General features: G+C 41.0%; 2 protein-coding genes and 3 long non-coding RNA genes across 5 annotated transcripts; 1 reads left to right on the forward strand and 4 right to left on the reverse strand.

The window, feature by feature from the left end:
- Positions 1-2664: 2664 nt before the first annotated feature.
- crtap (cartilage associated protein) lies at positions 2665-7387 on the reverse strand. The gene is made up of 7 exons (XM_062528837.1): positions 6679-7387; positions 6400-6549; positions 5598-5769; positions 4924-5052; positions 4361-4506; positions 3882-3965; positions 2665-3297 (listed from the first exon to the last, which is right to left on the reverse strand). Exons 1-7 carry the CDS (start codon positions 7144-7146, stop codon positions 3247-3249), a joined length of 1200 nt encoding a protein of 399 aa, XP_062384821.1. The 5' UTR covers positions 7147-7387; the 3' UTR covers positions 2665-3246.
- A 176-nt stretch (positions 7388-7563) lies between these two features.
- On the forward strand, positions 7564-14579 carry fkbp9 (FKBP prolyl isomerase 9). Its single transcript, XM_062528831.1, has 11 exons — positions 7564-8033; positions 8347-8492; positions 9743-9932; positions 10042-10187; positions 10652-10841; positions 10965-11110; positions 11397-11583; positions 12030-12175; positions 12999-13162; positions 13300-13553; positions 14323-14579. The coding sequence occupies exons 1-10, from the start codon at positions 7831-7833 to the stop codon at positions 13474-13476; spliced, it is 1695 nt and encodes a 564-aa protein (XP_062384815.1). The 5' UTR covers positions 7564-7830; the 3' UTR covers positions 13477-13553; positions 14323-14579.
- Positions 14580-15859: 1280 nt separating this feature from the next.
- On the reverse strand, positions 15860-17106 carry LOC134072258 (uncharacterized). The gene is made up of 3 exons (XR_009937146.1): positions 17029-17106; positions 16057-16323; positions 15860-15934 (listed from the first exon to the last, which is right to left on the reverse strand). It is a non-coding gene; the product is annotated as an uncharacterized LOC134072258 (long non-coding RNA).
- A 2863-nt stretch (positions 17107-19969) lies between these two features.
- On the reverse strand, positions 19970-20417 carry LOC134072259 (uncharacterized). The gene is made up of 3 exons (XR_009937147.1): positions 20344-20417; positions 20167-20258; positions 19970-20047 (listed from the first exon to the last, which is right to left on the reverse strand). It is a non-coding gene; the product is annotated as an uncharacterized LOC134072259 (long non-coding RNA).
- Positions 20418-20457: 40 nt separating this feature from the next.
- LOC134072257 (uncharacterized) lies at positions 20458-21116 on the reverse strand. The gene is made up of 4 exons (XR_009937145.1): positions 21034-21116; positions 20800-20937; positions 20630-20703; positions 20458-20534 (listed from the first exon to the last, which is right to left on the reverse strand). It is a non-coding gene; the product is annotated as an uncharacterized LOC134072257 (long non-coding RNA).
- Positions 21117-21572: the final 456 nt, after the last annotated feature.

Here is a 21572-nt window from a genome sequence, read left to right on the forward strand (position 1 = left end):
AGAGTTTTAAATTCAGTCATACATTAACTGTAATCATCAGGCGATATCACAGTATGGTATGTATGACTACACTATAGCTAGTAATATTTGTTGGCATTATCATGTAGAAGAATACTGATCAGCAAATATGACTTTTTAGCAAATACAACATTGCAGCCTTATGTCCCAGGAGAAAAAACACTGAGGTTTGAAAACTGAAATGAGTATAGCTTGTTTTCATTTGAACTCTACAAAGGCCATGTTAATGAAGATGAGACCTTGTAGATAGATGTAGAAGTAGTTGTAGATGCTGGAGCAATCCCAGCAATCAGGATGTACTGTATGGGCCCTAATTTAAATGATGAGCAAAGAGCAAAGTCTATATAGGAAAGTGTCTTTGATGTCACATGGCATGTTGAAAGATTGAGCTTACCCACCGATGATGTCTTACCCCTGGTACAAAATTAGTTTTTTCTGGTTACTGAACTTTAGTCAGACCTAAGACTTTGCCATTTTCCCATAATTTAATTTAGGGTGTAATATGTGCAAACTAATGTTGTAAACTCTAATCTTAAATGATGTAAATGTTAATAAGAAATAAATAGTAGTTATGATTAAAATTGTAAATTGATGTATATTAATAGCCCATTTAAAGTCTGTGAATTCAATAATAGACAGGTTGTCACAGGACAGAGGATTGGTTAACACCATCAGACACATCCTGAGGTTGGTGTGACCACTAAGGACACCAGCACAGACTAAACAACAGGGGTCAGATGCAAATAGAACTAAGTTATGGGTGTAACCAACCATTGATCTATTTTTACTTCAGACCATGGTCTCACTGGTTGGTTATAACTGCCACTTTTTTGGACTGTCAGAGGTCCTCTAAGTGTTGTTTTCCTTTGGGGGGAAAATCCAGTTCTCTTCAAACCGTTTTCGACTAACTTAAGCCTACTTTACACTGACAGACTTTGACAAGATTTGGGAAAGATTCTTGAAAGATTGTAGTTTTTTGAGTAAAGCTTGAATTAGTTAAAACACTACAATCTTTTAAGAATCTGTCCCAAATCTTGTTAAAGTCTGTCAGTGTAAGGTAGGCTTTAGCTGTAGTTGTCAGCCTAAGGTTGAATGATTCCTTTCTGACAAGAGAAAGTAATGCAGATTTAACCACCAACCCCTCAACCTTCATTAGCTATCACCCAAAACACTTTTTCAGAAGCGCAATGAACTGTTATCATTCTTATAGTTGGTCGGCTGAACCTAGTATACTCAGTGTACTGATACTTGGCAACAAACTTAAACAAGGTGTTCAGATAAAGATACAAAAATATCATATAGACAGAAATTGCTATTAGAATAGTGTTCATGGAACGTACTGTGATTTTGACACAGAATCTCCCTTTTAAATATGGTACACTTTGATTCATTTATCCATTTCTTCCTACTGTATTTCTTTTATTTGTTATTTCAATGTCATAACATTTTATGTTACTGCTTTTATGATGTCACCTTATGTTGTTTATACCTGCTTGTGCTGCTTGAGAAGCTGCTTTGAGAATATTTCAGTAGTGAAAGGCACTATACAAATAAACTTGCCTTGACTTCTACTGTATGACATCATTCTGAACTCAAAGCTTATGACGATTCTGATGCAATTCAATTAAAATTGTAGTCGTTTTGTTTTATTCAAAGATCATAACTTGTTGCCTGAAGCAGATGTAGAGCTTGTGTTGTACCCCTCCCACACACCAATATTTACAAAGCCTGTGTAATAGGAAATTCATGCGGCAAATGTCAGTGCAGCATAAAAAAGTTAATTATAATTTATAATAAAAAGGGAAATGATAATACTTAAGTGAAATATAAAACAGCTTTTCTGGAATTCAAGACCTTTTGGAATAATGGCCTTTGGAATACTTTGGGAAAGGGTCATGATCCTATCATTACAATACATACTACTAGGCTATATAAAGTGTTCCTAACATGTTTTGGCAATGTCAGAGACTTCATTTTCCGTATTATAAAGTTGGTGTAGCATTATTTTTAAGGTGAAATAACTGCATTGTGTTGATTTAATATAATCTGTCACAGTTAGTAGGTCAAGTGGTTGTCAGTTGCAGTAATTTCAGCAGTTTAAACATTTGGAAATGGAACATTATTATAATGTCCAGAGTTTGATCATGCTACCTTGACCATTCGCAAATACAAGATATTCCACTGGAAAGTACCACCGCTGAGTAGAATGGATGAATTGAGTATTGCACTGTGTTCTCTAATGTAAAAATGGCATATATTCAACTTTGGTTCGTAAAAAAATAAACTCAATTGCAATTTTACAAGCCCAATTAAAACCTTGTATTTAGGCTGGTATTATAACGGTTCGTTAGACTAAATCGTGCCCTCTTTGGCAACTAGATTGAACTTTAATGGCTTTGCGATATTTTACATCATAAGTAGTTTTTGTTCTAATTCGCCATTTTTTAGTGGCTATATCTAAGTTCAAGATATTCGTCGGAGGGATGGCACAACCATGCCTCATGTTCATGATAGCTCTTTGGTTATTCATCAAAACCCAGACAAAAATGGTTTCCATTCTATGTCACCTTTAAGCTACTCCATATGTCATTCCAAAATGAGGCTAACCTCTTGTGCCACTAGTCCACAATAACGTTACAAGAACACTTTAACAAACGCCTTTTATTTTAACACTGTACATCACAGAAAGGACTTTCACTTGAAATTGCACAGAATCAGAAACACCTAATCATTCCATTGTATTCAGCAAGTGTCCCTGAAAGAGGTGCACCAAAAGATGAAATGATAAAAAGGAACTTCGGCTCTCTTCAGCAACTCATAAACATCTCTGCTATCGCCCCCCCCCCCCCCCCTATCAGAAATGAGGCTCCAAGACAGACCACTGAGAACGTGCTTGTTCCTTTGGAGCTGTTAAAGGCACCCGGTTTTAGATCAGCAGTGCATGAGAATAACTTGTATGTGTGTGCCTACATTTAGTCTCTATCAGAACTAGGTTCACAATGAGGAGGGTCTCTCAGGCTTTTTTTGGACACTGTCGGTAAGGCAAGGAGCGTGTGGCTGATCCTGCAACGCTAAATCTGTGGCGTGTGGGTCTGTGTGTATGACTGTGTGTGGGAGTGTGTGCATGGCTGTGTGTGGTCGTGTGTGCATGGCTGTGTGTGTGCCAATGGGATTCCGTATAAGAGTGTGCTGGTAGACAGTGTGATTTTCAGTTTCTCTAAATAAATATTATTTATCCTCAGAATCCAGGAACTCATCTAGGAACTCCAACACTTCACCCTGTGACAGAAAATATACATATTGAACATACCTGATTGATTTTCATGCTTAGCATTAATGGTATGGTTTTACAATGAACTATTGCTAGGTAGACAGCTAGAAATAAACACATACTGGAACAAGACATATTCTCAAGCCATGAACTCGAAAACTACCACTCTTATAGGCGTGTACTGTAGTGTGCAGAGAGAGTGTTTGTGAAATTGCCCTAAGCTACAGCCAGAGCTTAAGCCAACCTCCCTCTACTGGCCAAGTACTAGAAATGCAGGCAAAAAAACAATTTCTCCAGAGCGTTATCATTCCCATTCTCAGAAACAGGAAATTATACAAATGCCTTTGTGATCTCTAAAATATTTTCTATATCTAGATCACAGTATATCTGCCACCAATGGATTCTGTGAGCAGTTACTTTGATCATTTGTGTATTCATTTGCTCTCATCAGAATATGGTCATTTGAAGAAATGCGACCAAAACATTCAGCTATTTTCACTACTATTCAACTATTATGAGATCGATGCAGTATACCGGTACTCTTTTGCCCCCTGTGAGCATTGCCCGTAGTGGAGGTAGAGACATCACTGACCTCATCATCATCCAGTAGTTTTTGACGAGAGAACTCTAACATCTGTGCTTGCATGGTGGTCTGATTATGTATTCGAATGGCCTCCTGTATAGAACACATAAAACACATATTTGTGTTAGTTTACATTCATTAGACTTTCATGCAAAAACTTACAATGGGCACTACATGAAATGCATACAACATGCACATGTTGCCCTCGTGAAGAATGTATCCCAGTAGGATTATTTACCCAGGGGGGTATTCCAAGTATGTGGTTTAATGGGTAACCTGGGTAAGTCAACTCAGAGTAAGGTAAACCTCCTACAACAAGAGTCCTGTGGGATTGTTTTGTTAGGCAAATGAAGCCATACAGCTCTTCTTTTAGCAGGTTTACCACTTAATACTCTGAGTTAACTTACCCAGGTTTGTTTCTAAACCACCTACTTGGAATAACCCCCTGGAGTGAGACCGTGGCGTGGATTTAGAAAACAGCATCTCACCGCTCTTGGTTGGAAGTCGTCGTCGCCGAGCCCCCATTTGTCCCGATGGTATCGGTAGTAGACCACGTTATTCTTCATCACCTCATCCTCAGGGTCAAACAGCAGATAGCTCACGGCACACGGCACTGCGTTTTTTAGATCATCCACTGACCACAGCAGCACACAAACATCAGGATAAGCAAACATGGCAGAGATTGCAAACATACACGCACAATCAATTCAACAGTGGCATTTATCCTCGACTACTAAAACTAAAAGGAAATCATTTTGTTTAGCATATGTTTGAGATGTCTTTACAGTAATCAAATGTCACTCAATGGTTCCGCCAGTCGACAAACTGATTGATTGATAGATTGATTGATTTTACCTATCTACCTAGAAAACATCTTGCTCATATTGGATCTTGATATTTTGTATGACCGTGCTGGTCATTTTTACAGGATAGCTTGATAATAAATTGTTCACTATAACACACCAAGACAACAATCGTCCACATAACCATACTGTAAACTGAACTCACATCACACCATAAATGCATAAATAACAGCCTTCGTTTGACTTACACTTATAGTATGCAAACTGCAGGTAATGGTACATTGTCGCCACATATTTGTCAACAACAAAGCCTCCAACCACTGGGTTCAGTTCAGCCTCACAGCGCACCTTCCTCTCCAGGACCTCCGAATAATGAGCTGGGGCACGGGGGCAGATCAAGAGAACAGTTAGAGAACAGATGTTCAACATTACCGTAATTTCCCGACTATTAGCCACGGTTTATACATTGATTTTGCAAAATTTCTTCCGCGGCTTATACATACTGCGGCTTATATGCGGGAAATTACTGTACAGCTCATTCCCCCCAATTAACATCATTGTCTAGAATGACATTCCGTATCTAAAAAAGAATATCCTATCTAAAGTTGTGGCCCATGCTCATTGAATGAGTGAGTGAGTAAGACTGAGTTGAAGCTGATTGATCCAATTGCTCATTAGCATCTTTATTACAAGAGAAGGCTACCTGCAAATGGATGAATATGGTTCAAAAATACTTGAGAACTTCTTCTCACTTTCGTTCCTTGTATTCTGAAGCAAGAAAAGTCTCTGTGACAATGAACCTTTGGACAGTACTGCATCCAAAAGACTATTCTGACTACACTGGCTGTCTGTATAGTCTGTGATTAACTTTGGCATCAGGCACGAGTAGCCTACAGTAGAAAGCAACACTGAGGACATTCACCTGCAATGGAGGGGAAGAAGTCCTTGAAGTCTTTAATTTCTCTGGGACCTTCCGAGGCTGCCAGGCACTCATCATACACCTTGATGTAGTCCCTAAGGGCCAGTTCCATGTCCGATATGGACGTGCGGAAGTTATCCCCGTTGAATGCCCGCACTGCACGCACAAATAAGGTCTGCAAAAGATGTCAAGCAACACACACAAACATAAGGCACAATAAAACACAACACATTGAGTGAATGCATTGAATGAATGAATGAATGAATGAATGAATGAATGAATGAATGAATGAATGAATGAATGAATGAATGAATTAGCCCAATGCAAAAACAATCCCCTCACCCAAAAGGAGACAATAAGCAACTGCTGCATAACGCTGCACTTTAAAGTGGCAGACAACTGCACACACACACTTAGCCAGTAATACTCAGTAAATCAGAATATTACATATGCAATGACAAATGACAAAACTGTATCATGTAGCCCATAGCATGCTGCTCTGATTTACAATTATGATGATCATGATGTCTACTGTAGACAAATATTATGTCACTGGGGATCACTCTGTTTATCTTCCAAATTCGCAAAAAGATGTGGTAAAGATAGATACATGCGAAGACTTAAGGATAAGGTGTGGAGAGAATTGTGGCATTTCTATTGAATAGAACTAAAAATCCGTCCATATCCACATCTGAACACATGGGCACTATGTATGTTCAAACAGGCACGCATCTTGTATGTGCATGTTTGTCTAGACGTCTGAAATTCGTAAATGAGTCACAAAAAACGTGATAAGTATATCCACCTCGTAAGACTTGCTCTCCAGGTCTTTCAGATGATCATCAGAACCAGGCAAGCTCTTGTAGTAGGCCATATTCCTCTTCATCATCTCGTCCTCGGGATGTTTCAGTAGGAATGTGTGAGCCGCAGACACGGCCTTGGCAACGTTATCACTCTACACAAGCAATTAAGCAACACACAGAGACACTTGTCAATATTGGAAACACTTCTTCTTCGGAGCATGGTGCGTAACAACTGGTCTAGGGGGGAAAAACTACAAGCTAGGCTATCTTCATCTACTTACTTTGAAGTAGGCGAACTGGAGGTATTTGTATGGTTCACGTTTCTCGAAGTCCTCCACAGTTTCACGGCTGGGGAGGGTCTGTCGGAATGCGGGTAGACCCTGCTTGCACCGCTTCAAGCACTGCGCGCGCTTCATAACGTTACCAAACGCGTGAAGCTCCGGGAAGTCAGCGAAGCGCTCCTCCTGATCGATGCGCACAGAGCTGCAATTTAGATTGCAGAAGGCCTCGCTGTCCCGCAACAGCCGGTAGAGGCGCAGACTCACCTCCAAGAACTCTACGGTCTCCTTCCATTTTTCTCCACTGTATTGGTCTAGCGCATGCCGATACGCGGAGTCCAGTGGCATTAACTCGTGTCGAGGAAAACTTCGGAAGCTATATTTTTCATACTGCGCACTGACGAGCAGGCCAAGTGAGAATAGCACAAGACCGAACAAAGAAATATGCATCCTCGACAGACGTGACACCATGATAATCTCCACAGAGCGCTCCAGATCTTTCTGCGATTGTGTGTGAGTTTAGTCCCGCCTGCAAACTTTCCACGTCTCCAGGGGCGCGGCCCAACTGGATGTCCGGAGCGACGCAAATTATTTGGCGTGGGAATACCGGTGAAAGCCAAATATGTATTTGTTTTTTCTCTAAAGACAAATGCTTATTTCAGCTGCTGCTATTATTCGTGTTGATGTTGTCATCTGTCCAATGATTACTTCCTGTTTTTTTGTTTTTATTTTTTCCCTCACATGCCCATTATAACTGTACGACTGGGGGACGTCGCATCAGTAGGCTTACCCTCCTCCTACGCCACGTGGAACGCCTTTCATTTGGCTACCCTTTTCCGGATAGCGGAAAAAAAAACCAATAACGCCCCGCCTTTCCAAATACATTTCTGCGCAGCCTATAGCGAGAAGTTAACTTTTGGGGTCAATCTAAGAAGAAGCCACGAAGGGTGGTCTGCGCAGTTTTGCAGGCGAAGTTCCACGTCTACAGGTTTGATTTGCGCCTCTGGGCATAGCTTACGACGTGGTTACTACGAAAACGGGAGAGACCGAAGTAGAGGAAAGTTGTGTAGGTAGGCCACACTGCAGGAAATCACTGCAAGAAGGAGGAGATCAGGCGGCACCGGCGATCCATCCCACCTCACTTGCATCTGGAAGATGATAACGCTTACGCACAAGATGATTTTATTACCGTTTTTCGTAGCTTTTGTTTCGTGTAATGCCCCGCCGGTACCAACCGATGACATAATAATTGAAAAAACTTTTAGTCCGGAGCAATGTCTGCGCGCAGTTAAGGATGGAGATTATGTTAGATACCATTATAACGGCGTGTTCCCAGACGGGAAGAAGTTCGACTCCAGGTGAGAAAATGTCTCTCAGTCACTGTCGTAAACTCTCCCATTTGCCCAACACGTCTGCCCCATTCATTGAGTGGCCACGCAAGCACAATGTGGAGTTAATTTAGTCAATCTTTGCTTTAATAGGCCTACTGCATCTATGACTTTTACCTTCAATCAGTTGAACCATTCGGTGCATCTGAGATTGCTCCGTTTTTCAGTCTACAGGCCTATTGCAAATCATGGTTGAGCAGTGGTTCATGTAGCATTAGTGGAATGTTTGGTCTGATTTAAAATGTTGACTGTTATTTCTGTGTCTCTTATGTGTATGTGGCAGTTATGATCGTGGCTCCACCTATAATGTTTTTGTGGGTCGGAAGCAACTTATCGCAGGGATGGATAAGGCTCTGCTGGGAATGTGTGTGAATGAACGACGACTTGTGAAAATACCTCCACATTTGGCCTACGGCAAAAATGGTTACGGTAAGTGGTGTTTGTGTGTCTCAGTGCAGCCTATCACGAGCATGTTTTGTTTGTGACTGTTTCTCTTTCAACTCATTCATGCATGATGTACCTGGCAGCTGAGGAGTTGCACACAAACGGGACTCCATCAGCTTTCAGTGCGTGTGTAGACTTGCATACTGTAACCAAAGATGGCCAAGAGAGCAGCCCATGGATAGGAAAAAGACATATGACTGACACACTGAACATCCAACCACTGAATGTGAACAATGGGACAGGCAGAAGCAACAGAACGAAGTTGCGCGTTCCCTAGGCCTCAGAGGACCCGTGGCACTTTGTGGGTGGGACTTCTGATGTCCGACTAGCTTCGACGAAGCTCCTGACGAGGAGCTGCTCATGCAATAGAATTAAAACATTTCATTTCTGAATTGGAAAAAAAGCGAACACACTCACAGAGAAGTACTTTTAATTGATGCAGGCTAGTCATAGCTGCCAAGTGGCTCTGCTCTAAGAAGTTATTTTCTTAGTTTAGTTGACAAAATTCAGGTTTTTGCGGTTTAATGGTATGTTAAAACAGTTGATTAGTTTTCATAAGTTTCCAAAACTCATTGTGGCAGTGATCAATTCAACTGTTGTAGCTCTGGTTATTCGCTGTGTAGTTTTGTGGTCCAGAAGTGAAAATGTACAATTTCAGATGTAGACCTATTATATACTGGAGAGGTTGAAATCCCTGTGCTGTAATTGGTAGAGGATTTCCCACACCGGCCTATCAACAACCAAGCCTGTTCAAGACATGATGTGGGACACAACAACAATGCACAATTAGACAGTGTAAAATCACAAATATGCCACAATGTTGTACATGTTGATCCGTAAAGGCCCTCCCTCATGGTACAATATGCGTTACCAGTAACCTGAATGCCCAAAGAATCATATCAGCAAAAACAATATAGCCAACAAAGCATCTTACATGTGCAATAAATAGGCTTCTTTAGTGAGTGCTTACAAAATTAAGAACAGGTTTTTAGGGTGTCTTGAAGTCGTATAGTGCTAGCCAAGTCTGTTGGCTTATTGCCTTATTATTGTTCTTAGGCAATAGTTTCTAATGCCTTTTTAAAAGTGAAACTCAAAATCAGTCTGAAGATGTTGCAGCCAGAGTGTTTTGGAACATGTTGACCTACTTGGGAAAATCCTTACTCCTTAGGCTAAATACGACTCAAAGCACCTTCATAAATGTGTAGTAAATGTGAAATAAATGTGTTCTGGTACAGGTGATGTCATCCCCCCAAATTCCGTGCTGCACTTTGACGTGCTGCTGCTGGATATCTGGAACTCTGACGATCAGGTGCAGAGCAACACCTACCACACGCCCGAGCACTGCGGCCGCAAGGTGCAGGTGTCCGATTACGTCCGCTATCACTACAACGGAACCCTTCTGGATGGAACTCTGTTTGACTCAAGGTGACGACATGGAATCGCCACGTGGGATTAAAAACGTATTAATGGGATGTTTTTGTTGATCTTTCCAGCTTGATTTTTGACACCTCCCCCTTGTGTTTCGTCTTTACAGTCACACGCGCATGCGTACGTATGACACCTACGTTGGCATCGGCTGGCTGATCGCTGGGATGGACCAGGGCCTTCTGGGAATGTGTGTGGGCGAGAGGCGCATCATCACCATGCCTCCATCACTTGGCTATGGGGAGAATGGAGATGGTAAGCACTAGCATTTAGAAATATTTAGATTTATTATTACAGTTATGCCCTTCTATTCCCTCAGTTTGTCAGTACTATACTGGTGTGATGGCTTTTGTGTTCATTTTATACATATTATTATATTATTTGCATCTTTCATATTAACATCTTTCTGTTCATTTTGGAGAGTTTGTTAAGGTTTTCTGCAGAGAGCTATTATTGGTTTTACTACATTGTGAAGCAGTGCTATACAGAAATGCAGAAGTTGAGACACGATAAACAAGAAGGTTGCTAACTTTGAGACATGATAAACAAGAAGGTTGCTAACTTTGAGACACGATAAACAAGAAGTTTACTAACTTTGAGACACGATAAACAAGAGGTTCGCTAACTTTGAGACACGATAAACAAGAAGTTTGCTAACTTTGAGACACGATAAACAAGAATGTTGCTAACGCTGCCTCTGTGTCTTTATACCTCTGTAGGAAGTGACATTCCTCCTCAGGCGTCACTTGTGTTTGATGTGGTGCTGTTGGATCTGCACAACCCAAAGGATGATATCGCAGTGGAGGTTCAGCATCTCCCAGACCCTTGTCCACGAAAGAGTGCTGTTGGTGACTTCATGAGGTACCATTACAATGGATCCCTGCTGGATGGTACCTTTTTTGACTCAAGGTAATTTGTTCAACTTTGTTGGCACAGAATTATGGTTCAGGATTTTTAGAACGTTTCCAAGTGTTCTTATATTAGATACTGCATCTCAGCTATCCATGCATCACATTTGTTTTTGTGTTGTAGTTATTCAAGGAATCACACTTATGACACATATATTGGGAAGGGCTATGTGATCGTTGGAATGGACCAAGGACTGCTTGGTGTTTGCATTGGAGAGAGGAGAAGAGTCACCATCCCACCTCATCTTGCTTATGGAGAGGAAGGGACAGGTATGCATTAGCCACAGAAAGAGACAGAAAGAGAGAGAGAGAGCGTGTGTGTGTGTGTGTGTGTGTGTGTGTGTGTGTGTGTGTGTGTGTGTGTGTGTGTGTTATCTGTGTGTGTGTGTGTGTGTGTGTGTGTGTGTGTTTGTGTGTCTTTGTGTGTGTGTGTGTGTGTGTGTGTGTGTGTGTGTCTATGCAGCTACGTGTGTAACAGAATATCTGGTTGCTGGTGTGGTTACCTTGTCCAACCTATATTCTACTCTGTTCCTATTCTGAAACTCTTCCTCCTCAGGCACCAAGATCCCTGGCTCCGCAGTGCTGGTGTTTGATGTGCATGTGATAGACTTCCACAACCCATCTGACTCAGTAGAGATAACCAGCACCAAGCCTGAATCCTGCTCGCCTGTATCCAAAAATGGAGACTATGTCAAATACCACTACAACGCTACTTTACTGGACGGCACAGACATAGACTCTACGTAAGTTACAAAGAAACACACACGCCGCTAAAAATGGATGTTATGTCAAATGCCACCACATTGCCGTTTTACTAGACAGCACACACATAAAGTTGCACCGAAACACACACAGCAAAGCCGAATGTGTCCATGTAGGTCTTTGTGTCTATGGTGCTTGTCTGTAGCTTCAGCATTGTCTTGTCACATTTAACAATAACTAGTCTTCTATCTGTACCATTGACTTATATGTGATGTTATTATTTTTAAAGTATATTTTCTAGGCTTTTTTGCCTAGTGACAGGAGGCAAGCGGGAGAGAGAGAGAGATGGGGTGGGATTGGGAAATGACCAGAGGTCGGATTTAAACCTGGGTCCCCGTCCCACTCGGTTCCATTTATGGCATGAGCGCTGTTAGCCCGTTGCGCCACAGCGCCCCCTACTGATATGTGATGTTGTCTTCTTGTGCAGTCACAACTATGGGAAGACATATAATGTGGTTCTGGGAGCCGGCCAGGTGGTCATCGGCATGGAGCAAGGCCTGATGGGAATGTGCGTGGGAGAGAAGCGCCGCCTCGTCATCCCTCCTCATCTGGGCTATGGGGAGAGGGGAGTGGGTAAGACTCACACGTACACACACGTAAACACACACAGTGACCTACAGAGAGGAAGGAGTGGGTAGACCCAGACCGCTCGGTCATCAGAACTCGTCCACCCCAGAGCTTACTGCATACTGTAGATCTAGGGTTTTTCCTCGATGGTGTTTTGAGCCCCCAACGTCGTCTTCCAGGCAGCGCTGCCTCTGTTGACTTAAAGGCACTTAATCCTACCCCTAACCCTAACCTTAAACCCATGCCTAACCCTAGTGCCTTCTAGGCAGCGCTGCCTTGAAGACAACGTTGGGGCCTCAAAAGACCAAGAAACAGAGTGGCTCGTTTTCTTGTTCTGTGTCTTTGCACTTCACTGTGAAGCACTTGTGGTGCGGCTCAGCTGTCTGTAAACGTGCTATAGAAATCAACTAGACTAACTCTTTGACTAGAGTGGGCCATGGTAAATGTGTAGTTCCACATTATATGTCTCTGACACATGCATCAACTACTGAGGCATTCTTTGTAGAAATGAGAAATGCTACTTTCTATCATAGATGGTGGCTAAACAACCTTGACCCTGTTCAAATGCCAAGAACTTAAAACAAAAATTGTTACATCTCATTACACTATAATGGATGACTGGTACGTGACCAAGGAACAATAGATAGATAGTCGAAGCTTCGCATCAGGACTTTGATCAGTGTTTATCAACAGTAGTTAGCTGATGTTTCCTATTTCCCTCCCTTTAATATCAATCACATTTCCAATCATTTCACCCATACAGTGATGGAAAACATCATGATATCCTTCTAACGTGTGTGTGTATGTGTGTGTGTGTGTGTGTGTGTAGAAGGAGAGGTTCCAGGCAGTGCTGTGCTTGTGTTTGATGTGGAGATGATTGACATGGAGGAGGGCCTCCCCGAAGGCTACATGTACATATGGAACAACGATGTCTCTCCAGACCTCTTTGTGGAGATGGACAGGGACAAGGACGGCAAAGTCGAAGCAAGCGAGGTACATACATCATCTGTCCTAAACCCATCTGATGTTTGGATTGTACCTGTAATTAAGAGTGCTTACTTGTTTCTACATTTCTAACTCATTTACCTGTGTGTGTGTGTGTGTGTGTGTGTGTGTGTGTGTGTGTGTAGTTCTCAGACTACATTATTAGACAAGTGAATGAAGGTCGTGGTCGCCTGGCTCCTGGCTTTGACCCTAACCGCCTCATCGAGAACATGTTCAATAATCAGGACCGCAACAAAGATGGACACATCACCGAGGCAGAGTTCAAACTGAAGGCAGATGAAAGCACTCATGATGAACTTTGAGAGGGGTCTCAGGAGGGTCCAGTGATTTCAGGGGGTTTATGAACAGATGTCTGTGGTTGAATGTCAGGATGTAAGAGGTAACTATGGAATGAAATTACTGAAAAAACGTTTGTATGCCTGTAGATTATAGTTTGTACTCGTAGAAATGTTTTGTACTCGTACAAAAAAAATGTGTACATGAAAAATAATTTTGTATGCCTGTAGATTATAGTTTGTACTCGTAGAAATGGTTTGTACTCGTAAAAAAAAGATTTGTACATGAAAAATAATTTTGCTTGTAGAAAAAAGTTTTGTGTTCGTACCAGGATTCTGTGCTTGTAGAAAAATCAAGGAGGCAAAGTAATTGGCCGGTGGATTTGTGGTGATTGGCTACTTTGAGATAGCAGTGTTGTGATTGGCTGGCTACTTTGAGATAGCATGGTGATTGGCTAATTCCAAAAAAGTTCCAAAAAAAGTTTTGTGTTCGTACCAGGATTCCGTGCTTGTAGAAAAAAGTTTTGTGTTCGTACCAGGATTCTGTGCTTGTAGAAAAGAGTTTTGTGTTCGTACCAGGATTTTGTATTGGTAGAAAAAAAAAAAATTATTACAAGGACAGGTTTTTATTACAAGCTCAAAACTTTGTTACAGACACAAAAAACATTTTTTTACAAGGACAAAATTATTTTTCATGTACGAATTTTTTTTTTACGAGTACAAAACATTTCTACGAGTACAAACTATAATCTACAGGCATACAAAATTATTTTTCATGTACACATTTTTTTTTTACGAGTACAAAACATTTCTACGAGTACAAACTATAATCTACAGGTATACAAACGTTTTTTCAGTAATTTCATTCCATAGGTAACAGCGGTGTGTTTATGTGTACATGTGTATCTATGTGTGTGTGAGTGTGTGTGTATCTATGTGTGTGTGTGTGTGTGTGTGTGTGTGTGTGTGTGTGTGTACGTACGAGTACAAGTACGAGTGTAGCAGTGCAGAGAGTGTGGTGCCATTATGTGAGCTGTTTGCTGTTAGAATGCTCTTTTATAAAAAATAAATTCAAAACCCTCTAACCCATAAAGGGTACTGGTGTGTTTGTCTGTCCTAATGTTATGCGTAAGTACTGTATGTGGTTCCATTTATGTAGCCTGGTAGTAAACCAGACCTTGGAATCAGATTAAGGGGCCACGAATAATGAAAATGGCGGCAACAAGCATGCATTTGAAAATCTCACTGCACGCAATTGGATAACTGCGACCAATGTTCACTCTGACTGATATTTTATGCCTTTAATCAGATAGGATAGTAGAGTGAGACATGAAGTGAGTGGGAGAGAGAGTTGGGGTGGGATCCGGAAAGGACCACGGGGCGGGAATCGAACCTGGATTGCCTGCGTGCGGTGCAGGTGCCCTAGCCAGTCTAGGCTATATCTAACTGTACTGTTAACATACTGTAGACTGGCCTTGCACATTGAATACCTCAATACATATACATGTTCTATAATGTATACTTGCATACTAATGTATACAAAGACAAACAAATAATACATGATTTGTATAATCACTTAAACATAAAAAGAGCAGTCAACTGGTGCAAATATTTATTTCAGGTGAAAAAGTATGGGCTACATGTGGATTATCAAACCAGATCTTCATGTTGATATCTTCTTTTTCATTATTTTCATTTAATTGATCTGGAGGAATAAAATACTGGAGTTTATATGGTGTGGATGTCTTGTCTGAACAACTTTGAACAAAAAAAAAAGATTAGTTTACTGTTGACTAAATACTGGAACTGGAAGATGAATGAGGAGAATGAATTGCTTACAAAACATTTTTGTCGAAATCTGGATTCTTCATTAACTTCATTAACTTCTTCTAACTTCATTAACCACTGAAATTAGTATTGTAGAACTGTGAAAAACGTACCAATATAAGGTTATAGACTTAGTAATTTCGTTCTCAATATGAAACTGTGTCTTTTCCATGTGTTTTGGAGTTGGCATTCCACACAGTCTGAAGACCTTTCTGGTTACGTAGTCCTATACGATGACAATGTGACAAACCGTAAGGTTAAAAAGAATTATAAAACTTCAGTAACACATAAGCTTTTACTGTATACTCTACCCTTTTAAATTATTATTTTATTGTTGTTAGAATTGCTCTTAAAAAGCTTAAAATGTTTTACCATGTTTTAAGTGGCTTTGGTTAAAAAGCGTAAGCCAAATGTAATGTAATGTAACATTGTTCATTATTATTTATTTTGATGGAATTGGTGTAAATTGCACCATGGCATCATCTAAGAACATGTACTGTAACAGATCAGTGATTCTGTGCTTTGTGACACTTACCTGAACATCACGCAAGGATTTTATCTTGCTCATATCAAACTTAGGTTGTGGCCTGCACCAAGCGGGTTTTGAATCGTCGGGAAAGATATCCAAAAGCATCTCCCAGCACAGTTCATAGATATGCTTCACAAAGAGACATCATGTTGAAATCATAACCTCACACAGGACTAGTCTCATGTAAAGGTGTTAATAATGAATCATAGTAATGCAACTGATGGATTTAAATTAGTTCATTCAGATCTCACCTTGCAGTAATTGCGCCTGGTGGTCATCGTGAGATGTTGTGCGCAGGTTAAACTTTGTATAAAAAGTTCAGATGGAACTGGCTTGTGCTTTCCAGATAGAACCCTTGGACCTTCTCCTCCAAGGTCGTGCATCTCCCACAATTCCTTGACCACAGAGTGCACCAGGTTTTGCACCTCAACTTGCTGATGGTTAGGAGATGGCTGTGAGGTCTGCCTGGAATCCACTTTCAGCTCATGAGCTTTTGTCTTCACACTCATTTTATTGCTCTGGTCAGCGGCCGGTTGAAAAGAAAGAGAGAGAGAGAGAGAGAGAGAGAGAGAAACATTGATCTGAAATAACCAGTATTTCCTTTGATGTGTATACAAATCAGTTTCTGCTATACTATACTAATGTATGACAGCAGTCTCTCGGCATTAATAATACAGTAGGAAAACAACTCATGTGTAAGTTGTCATGACAAGTGAAATACACAAACTAGCTGGATAAAGTTAGCATAAGGAACACAGCATACTGTAGGTGAGCATCTTACAGTTCCAGTGGGCTGCGGCTGCTGTGGGGTCTTTGATGCCTCTTCTCCCATGTTGTCATGAACTGCTGGAGGCAGTTCAAGAACATCATCAGCTTCCACATCAGCCTGGGTCCCAATCAGATCTGTGTGTGGCTGCAAAAACAATTCCCATCACTAATACATCTCACATTAGAGGGGTTTACAAAAAAAGTTAAGCTGGCTGCTTTTCTTTTTTAGGAAAATTGGTGTAGGAAGTCAATTTCACTCTTTGTTGAGGACTATGATTAAGAAACAGAGAGAGAACTCAGTTTATCCTATACTATACTTAATATATGACAGCAGTCTCTGGGCATTAATAATACAGCAGGAAAACAATTAATGTGCAAGTTGTCATGACAAGTGAAATACACAAACTAGCTGGATAAAGTTAACATAAGGAACATAACGTAGGTGAGCATCTTACAGTTCCAGTGGGCTGCAGCTGCTGTGGGGCTAATGATGCCTCTTCTCCCATGTTCTCATGAACTGCTGGAGACTTTAGCAGCTCAAGGACATCATCAGCACCATCCACCACATCCGCCTGGGTCCCAATCAGATCTGTGTTTGGCTGCAAAAACAATATCAGACAGAGAGAGAAAGAAACATTGATCTGATATAACCAGTATTTCCTTTGGTGTGTATACAGTTTCTGCTATACTATACTTAATATATGACAGCAGTCTCTCGACACTGATAATACAGCAGGAAAAACAGTAATGTGCAAGTCGTCATGACAAGTGAAATACACAAACTAGCTGGATAAAGTTAACATAAGGAACATAATGTAGGTGAGCATCTTACAGTTCCAGTGGGCTGCAGCTGCTGTGGGGCTAATGATGCCTCTTCTCCCATGTTCTCATGAACTGCTGGAGACTTTAGCAGCTCAAGGACATCATCAGCACCATCCACCACATCCGCCTGGGTCCCAATCAGATCTGTGTGTGGCTGCAAAAACAATATAAGACAGAGAGAGAAAGAAACATTGATCTGAATAAAATAACCAGTATTTCCTTTGGTGTGTATACAACTCAGTTTCTGCTATACTATACCTAATATATGACAGCAGTCTCTCAGCATTAATAACACAGCAGGAAAACAACTCATGTGCAACTTGTCATAACAAGTGAAATACACAAAGTAGCCTAGCTGGATAAAATTAACATAAGGAACATACAGTTCCAATAGGCTGTTGTTGCTGTGGGGCTAATGATGCCTCTTCTCCCATGTTCTCATGAACTGCTGGAGACTTTAGCAGCTCAAGGACATCATCAGCACCATCCACCACATCAGCCTGGGTCCCAATCAGATCTGTGTGTGGCTGCAAAAACAATTCCTATCACTCATACATCTCACATTAGAGGGGTTTACAAAAAAAGTGAAGCTGGCTGTCTTGTTTTAGGGAAATTGGTGGAGTAAGTCAATTTCACTCTTTGTTGAGGACTTTCATTAAGAAACAGACACATAAATAACAAAATACACCACTTCTTCTAACATTGAAACAAATTGGTGGTTCATGGCATTCTATAATTTGCATGGGAATGTAGATTCAACAGCTAATTTAAACTTCTCTAAAACCAAAACACATTCTTACTGGTACATCTGAAGGGCCCAGTTCAGAATCAGGCAACACCAGAACCTCCATTAACTCACAACCGCTGTCAGGTGTAGCAGTGGCCTGCTGAAAAGAGAATTAAAACAATCATTGGTGCATGCAATAACATTTCTTTTGGTGTGTACAGAAATCTGTATCAAGCCATCAGGTTCTGTCATTCTATTATGTAAATTATGTCATCAGTCTCTCTGCATAAATATCATAGTACACAAAGTAATGGGCAAGCAATCCTAATATACTGGATACAGACTAGCTGGATGCTAAGGTTAATAGAACAAAGGTCCTCAGGATCAGGCAAAAGCTGTAGAGCTTCTGAAGTGCCGTCTCCCATGTTCTCATCAACAGGCTGCAGTTGCTGTAGAGCTTCTGAAGTGCCGTCTCCCATGTTCTCATGAACTGCTGCAGACTTTAGCAGCTCAAGGCCATCATCAGCACCATCCAGCACGTCAGCCTGGGTCCCAATCAGATCTGTGTGTGGCTGCAAAAACAATTCCTATCACTCATACATCTCACATTAAAGAGGTTTACAAAAAGGCTTTGTTTTCTAAATAATACAATTTCCAACATGCACAACCACCTATGCAACAACACAATCTACTAATATTACTTCTGCAAACAGACGCCTTTGTCAACACTTTTAAGTAAGAATAATATTGAAAGTGCTCCTGTGAAGTGCTCTCCATAAGAAATGTCCCTCTTACCTGTGTGGTTGGTGTTGACAGCAGAACATCTGATAACATCAGTGTGGCCTCTGCTACCTCCACCACCTCAGGTGTGATGCTCTCAGCAACTGCAAGGTCTTTCCAAACATTGTTTTCCACAATGTCTCCACCAGCATGCTGAGAACCTTCCTCGCTGTTCTCTTGGTCCTCTGTCTCTGTGATAATTTCACAGTGCTGCTCACACGTCTGTTGACAAAATAATTTAGAAAATAATCAATTAAAAGAGCACAGCAAGTGAACCTGGAGCAAGATGGCTTTAAAAATAGCATTCTTACCGGTACAGCTGGAGGATCCAGTTGAGAATCAGGTGTAGAAGTGGCCTGCTGAAAGGACACATAAAACAATTATTGATCCATGAAATTTCTTTCGGTGTGAATAGAACTCTGTATTAAGTCATTGGTTTCTGTCATTCTAAATGTGTCATCATCCACCAAAAAGGGTTTTATTTTCTTAATTATAACATTTCCAACTTCCATAACCCAACACCTATGTCATAACACAATCTACAACCTGTATATTTTGTAGAAGGGAAATTGGTCAAGTTCTAGGAGGACTTGGCCTATACATGATGTATTGCTCTTAACATCAATTACTATTTCTTCTAACAGTCTCAGATCCTGTGCTCTGCTATATTCAAATGAAGACTTCTCCAAAACCAAAACACATACCATCACGGCTGTTGGGCACAGTGGAGAATCAGACAAAACCTCAAGTTCCGTCATCTCAAAACTTCTGCCAGGTGTAGCAGCGGCCTGCTGAAAAGAGAAATAAAACAATCATTGATCCATTAAATAACAGTTCCTTGGTGTATAGAAATCTGTACCGTGTCATCAGGTTCTGTCAGTCCACGTGTGATGACATCAGGCTCATAGCAAAATTATTGCTCTACAGTAACAAATGTGATCCCAAGACAAGACATACAGTATATAGACTATGGGATGCAGAAGAAGGTGCATGCCTACCAGCATAGCTGCAGAGATCAGCTGGTCATCAGGGTAAGGGAGGGTGGACACATTTGCCTCCATCACCTCACATTTGGTGAGAAGGCCTGGAGAGTGATGCAAGTTTTCCTTGTCTCCCACTTTTGCATCAAACAGCTCCTTCGGAACCTGACACAACAAATATTGGAAATGATACAATATTTACAATTTGCATCTGTGTAATTTCTTTCCTAATTATTTGATGTAAGGTTGGTCTTCAGCTAGTAAACCTGAAGCACATCACACACCCGTACGGCTGCATCTTTGCACTGTTTTATGTGACAGGTCTCATGGATGCTTGTATTGCTCTCCTTGGTACTGCCCACGGCTGCACGCGTTCCTGATGGAAAAACATAGTAAAATTTACATTTCTGTATGTTTAGATAAATATTTTCCCAAAATGATTAAAAAATGAGGCAACTGACCTAGTGATGCCTGAGTTGAGCTGCTCTCCTCTCTAAAGTAATGACAAAGTGGCACTTCCTTGTCCTTATTGCCAATGGTCATAGCTGGAAGTGGATGAGCTATTTCCACCTTCTCTGTAAACTGCCTCACCATTTGCTCCAAACTGCCCAAACGAGACCTGCAGTCTTCCACAAGATCCCTGAGACCATATCTGGAGATAGCAATGGCAAGCATGTCAGTACAATAGGGAAAATATCATGTTTTTCATGGTCAATCGGTGAAAACAGATACAGTACTGTACATCACCTCTCGTCATCAGCTTCATTCTCCTTCTTGTATTCACTGACCATCGAAGTAGATGGGCAACAAATATGTGCTTCCTGCAGAGACATTTTTGTGAATTTTTTTTTTACCTGAAGTGATCCTAATAAGTAATTTTGAGCTGTAAGATGAACTAATATCTGAGGAAATTTCACCTGGCTGTGGGACTTTCTATCGTCCTGCAGGTGGACCGTAGTTCCCATGGTTTTCTCGATTTGCTTAACCATAAGGACAAACCACTGCCTGTCACGGTCGGCCGACTGCATGACTTTGGTGCAGGTATTCATTAAATCCTACAGAAAGAACACAAATGATCAATCATGATGACTCAAAACTTTTATCCAAAAATCAATCTGATGTTCTCAATGGACAGGATTGATGAACTATACCATTGTGACTGTGCTCCAGTACTTTGCACGAGCATCACTCTCAGCTAGCATCCTCTGCAGCACAGCCAAGTCCAATGGCTCATTGTCGTTCCTTGTGGGACAGCTAACAGCTACAGCCATCTCCTGAAAAGAGGAGCAGAGGGATTTCCTTTTCAACGTACACTTTATCTGGAACCTCTGTTTCTCTCTCCAGTGTTGTGATGTGTGATCAGAACCACCTGTACTCAGGTTTGCTATGAATGTATAAGTAAACTAACATGTGACAATTGCTGCTATCTCTTGTGCTAATTCTTCCCCGGTATCCATAGTAATGATAGATCTGATCTTTCATAGGTCAAGCACTAAAGACATACAGTTTGGCTTGAGATAGTGTGCTACATAATTTTAAAAACATTATATATGTCAGTTTGTAAAGTGGAAACAATATTTTACCATTTTGTTATTGGAGTGGTATTGGGAACAGTTATTGGGATTTGGGCTATTCCACACACATTTCTAACATACTGACCACCACCAGACCAAATGTTTACCTTAGTTGA

The sequence above is a fragment of the Sardina pilchardus genome, chromosome 24 (assembly GCF_963854185.1).
Source record: "Sardina pilchardus chromosome 24, fSarPil1.1, whole genome shotgun sequence".
NCBI lineage: Eukaryota > Metazoa > Chordata > Actinopteri > Clupeiformes > Clupeidae > Sardina > Sardina pilchardus.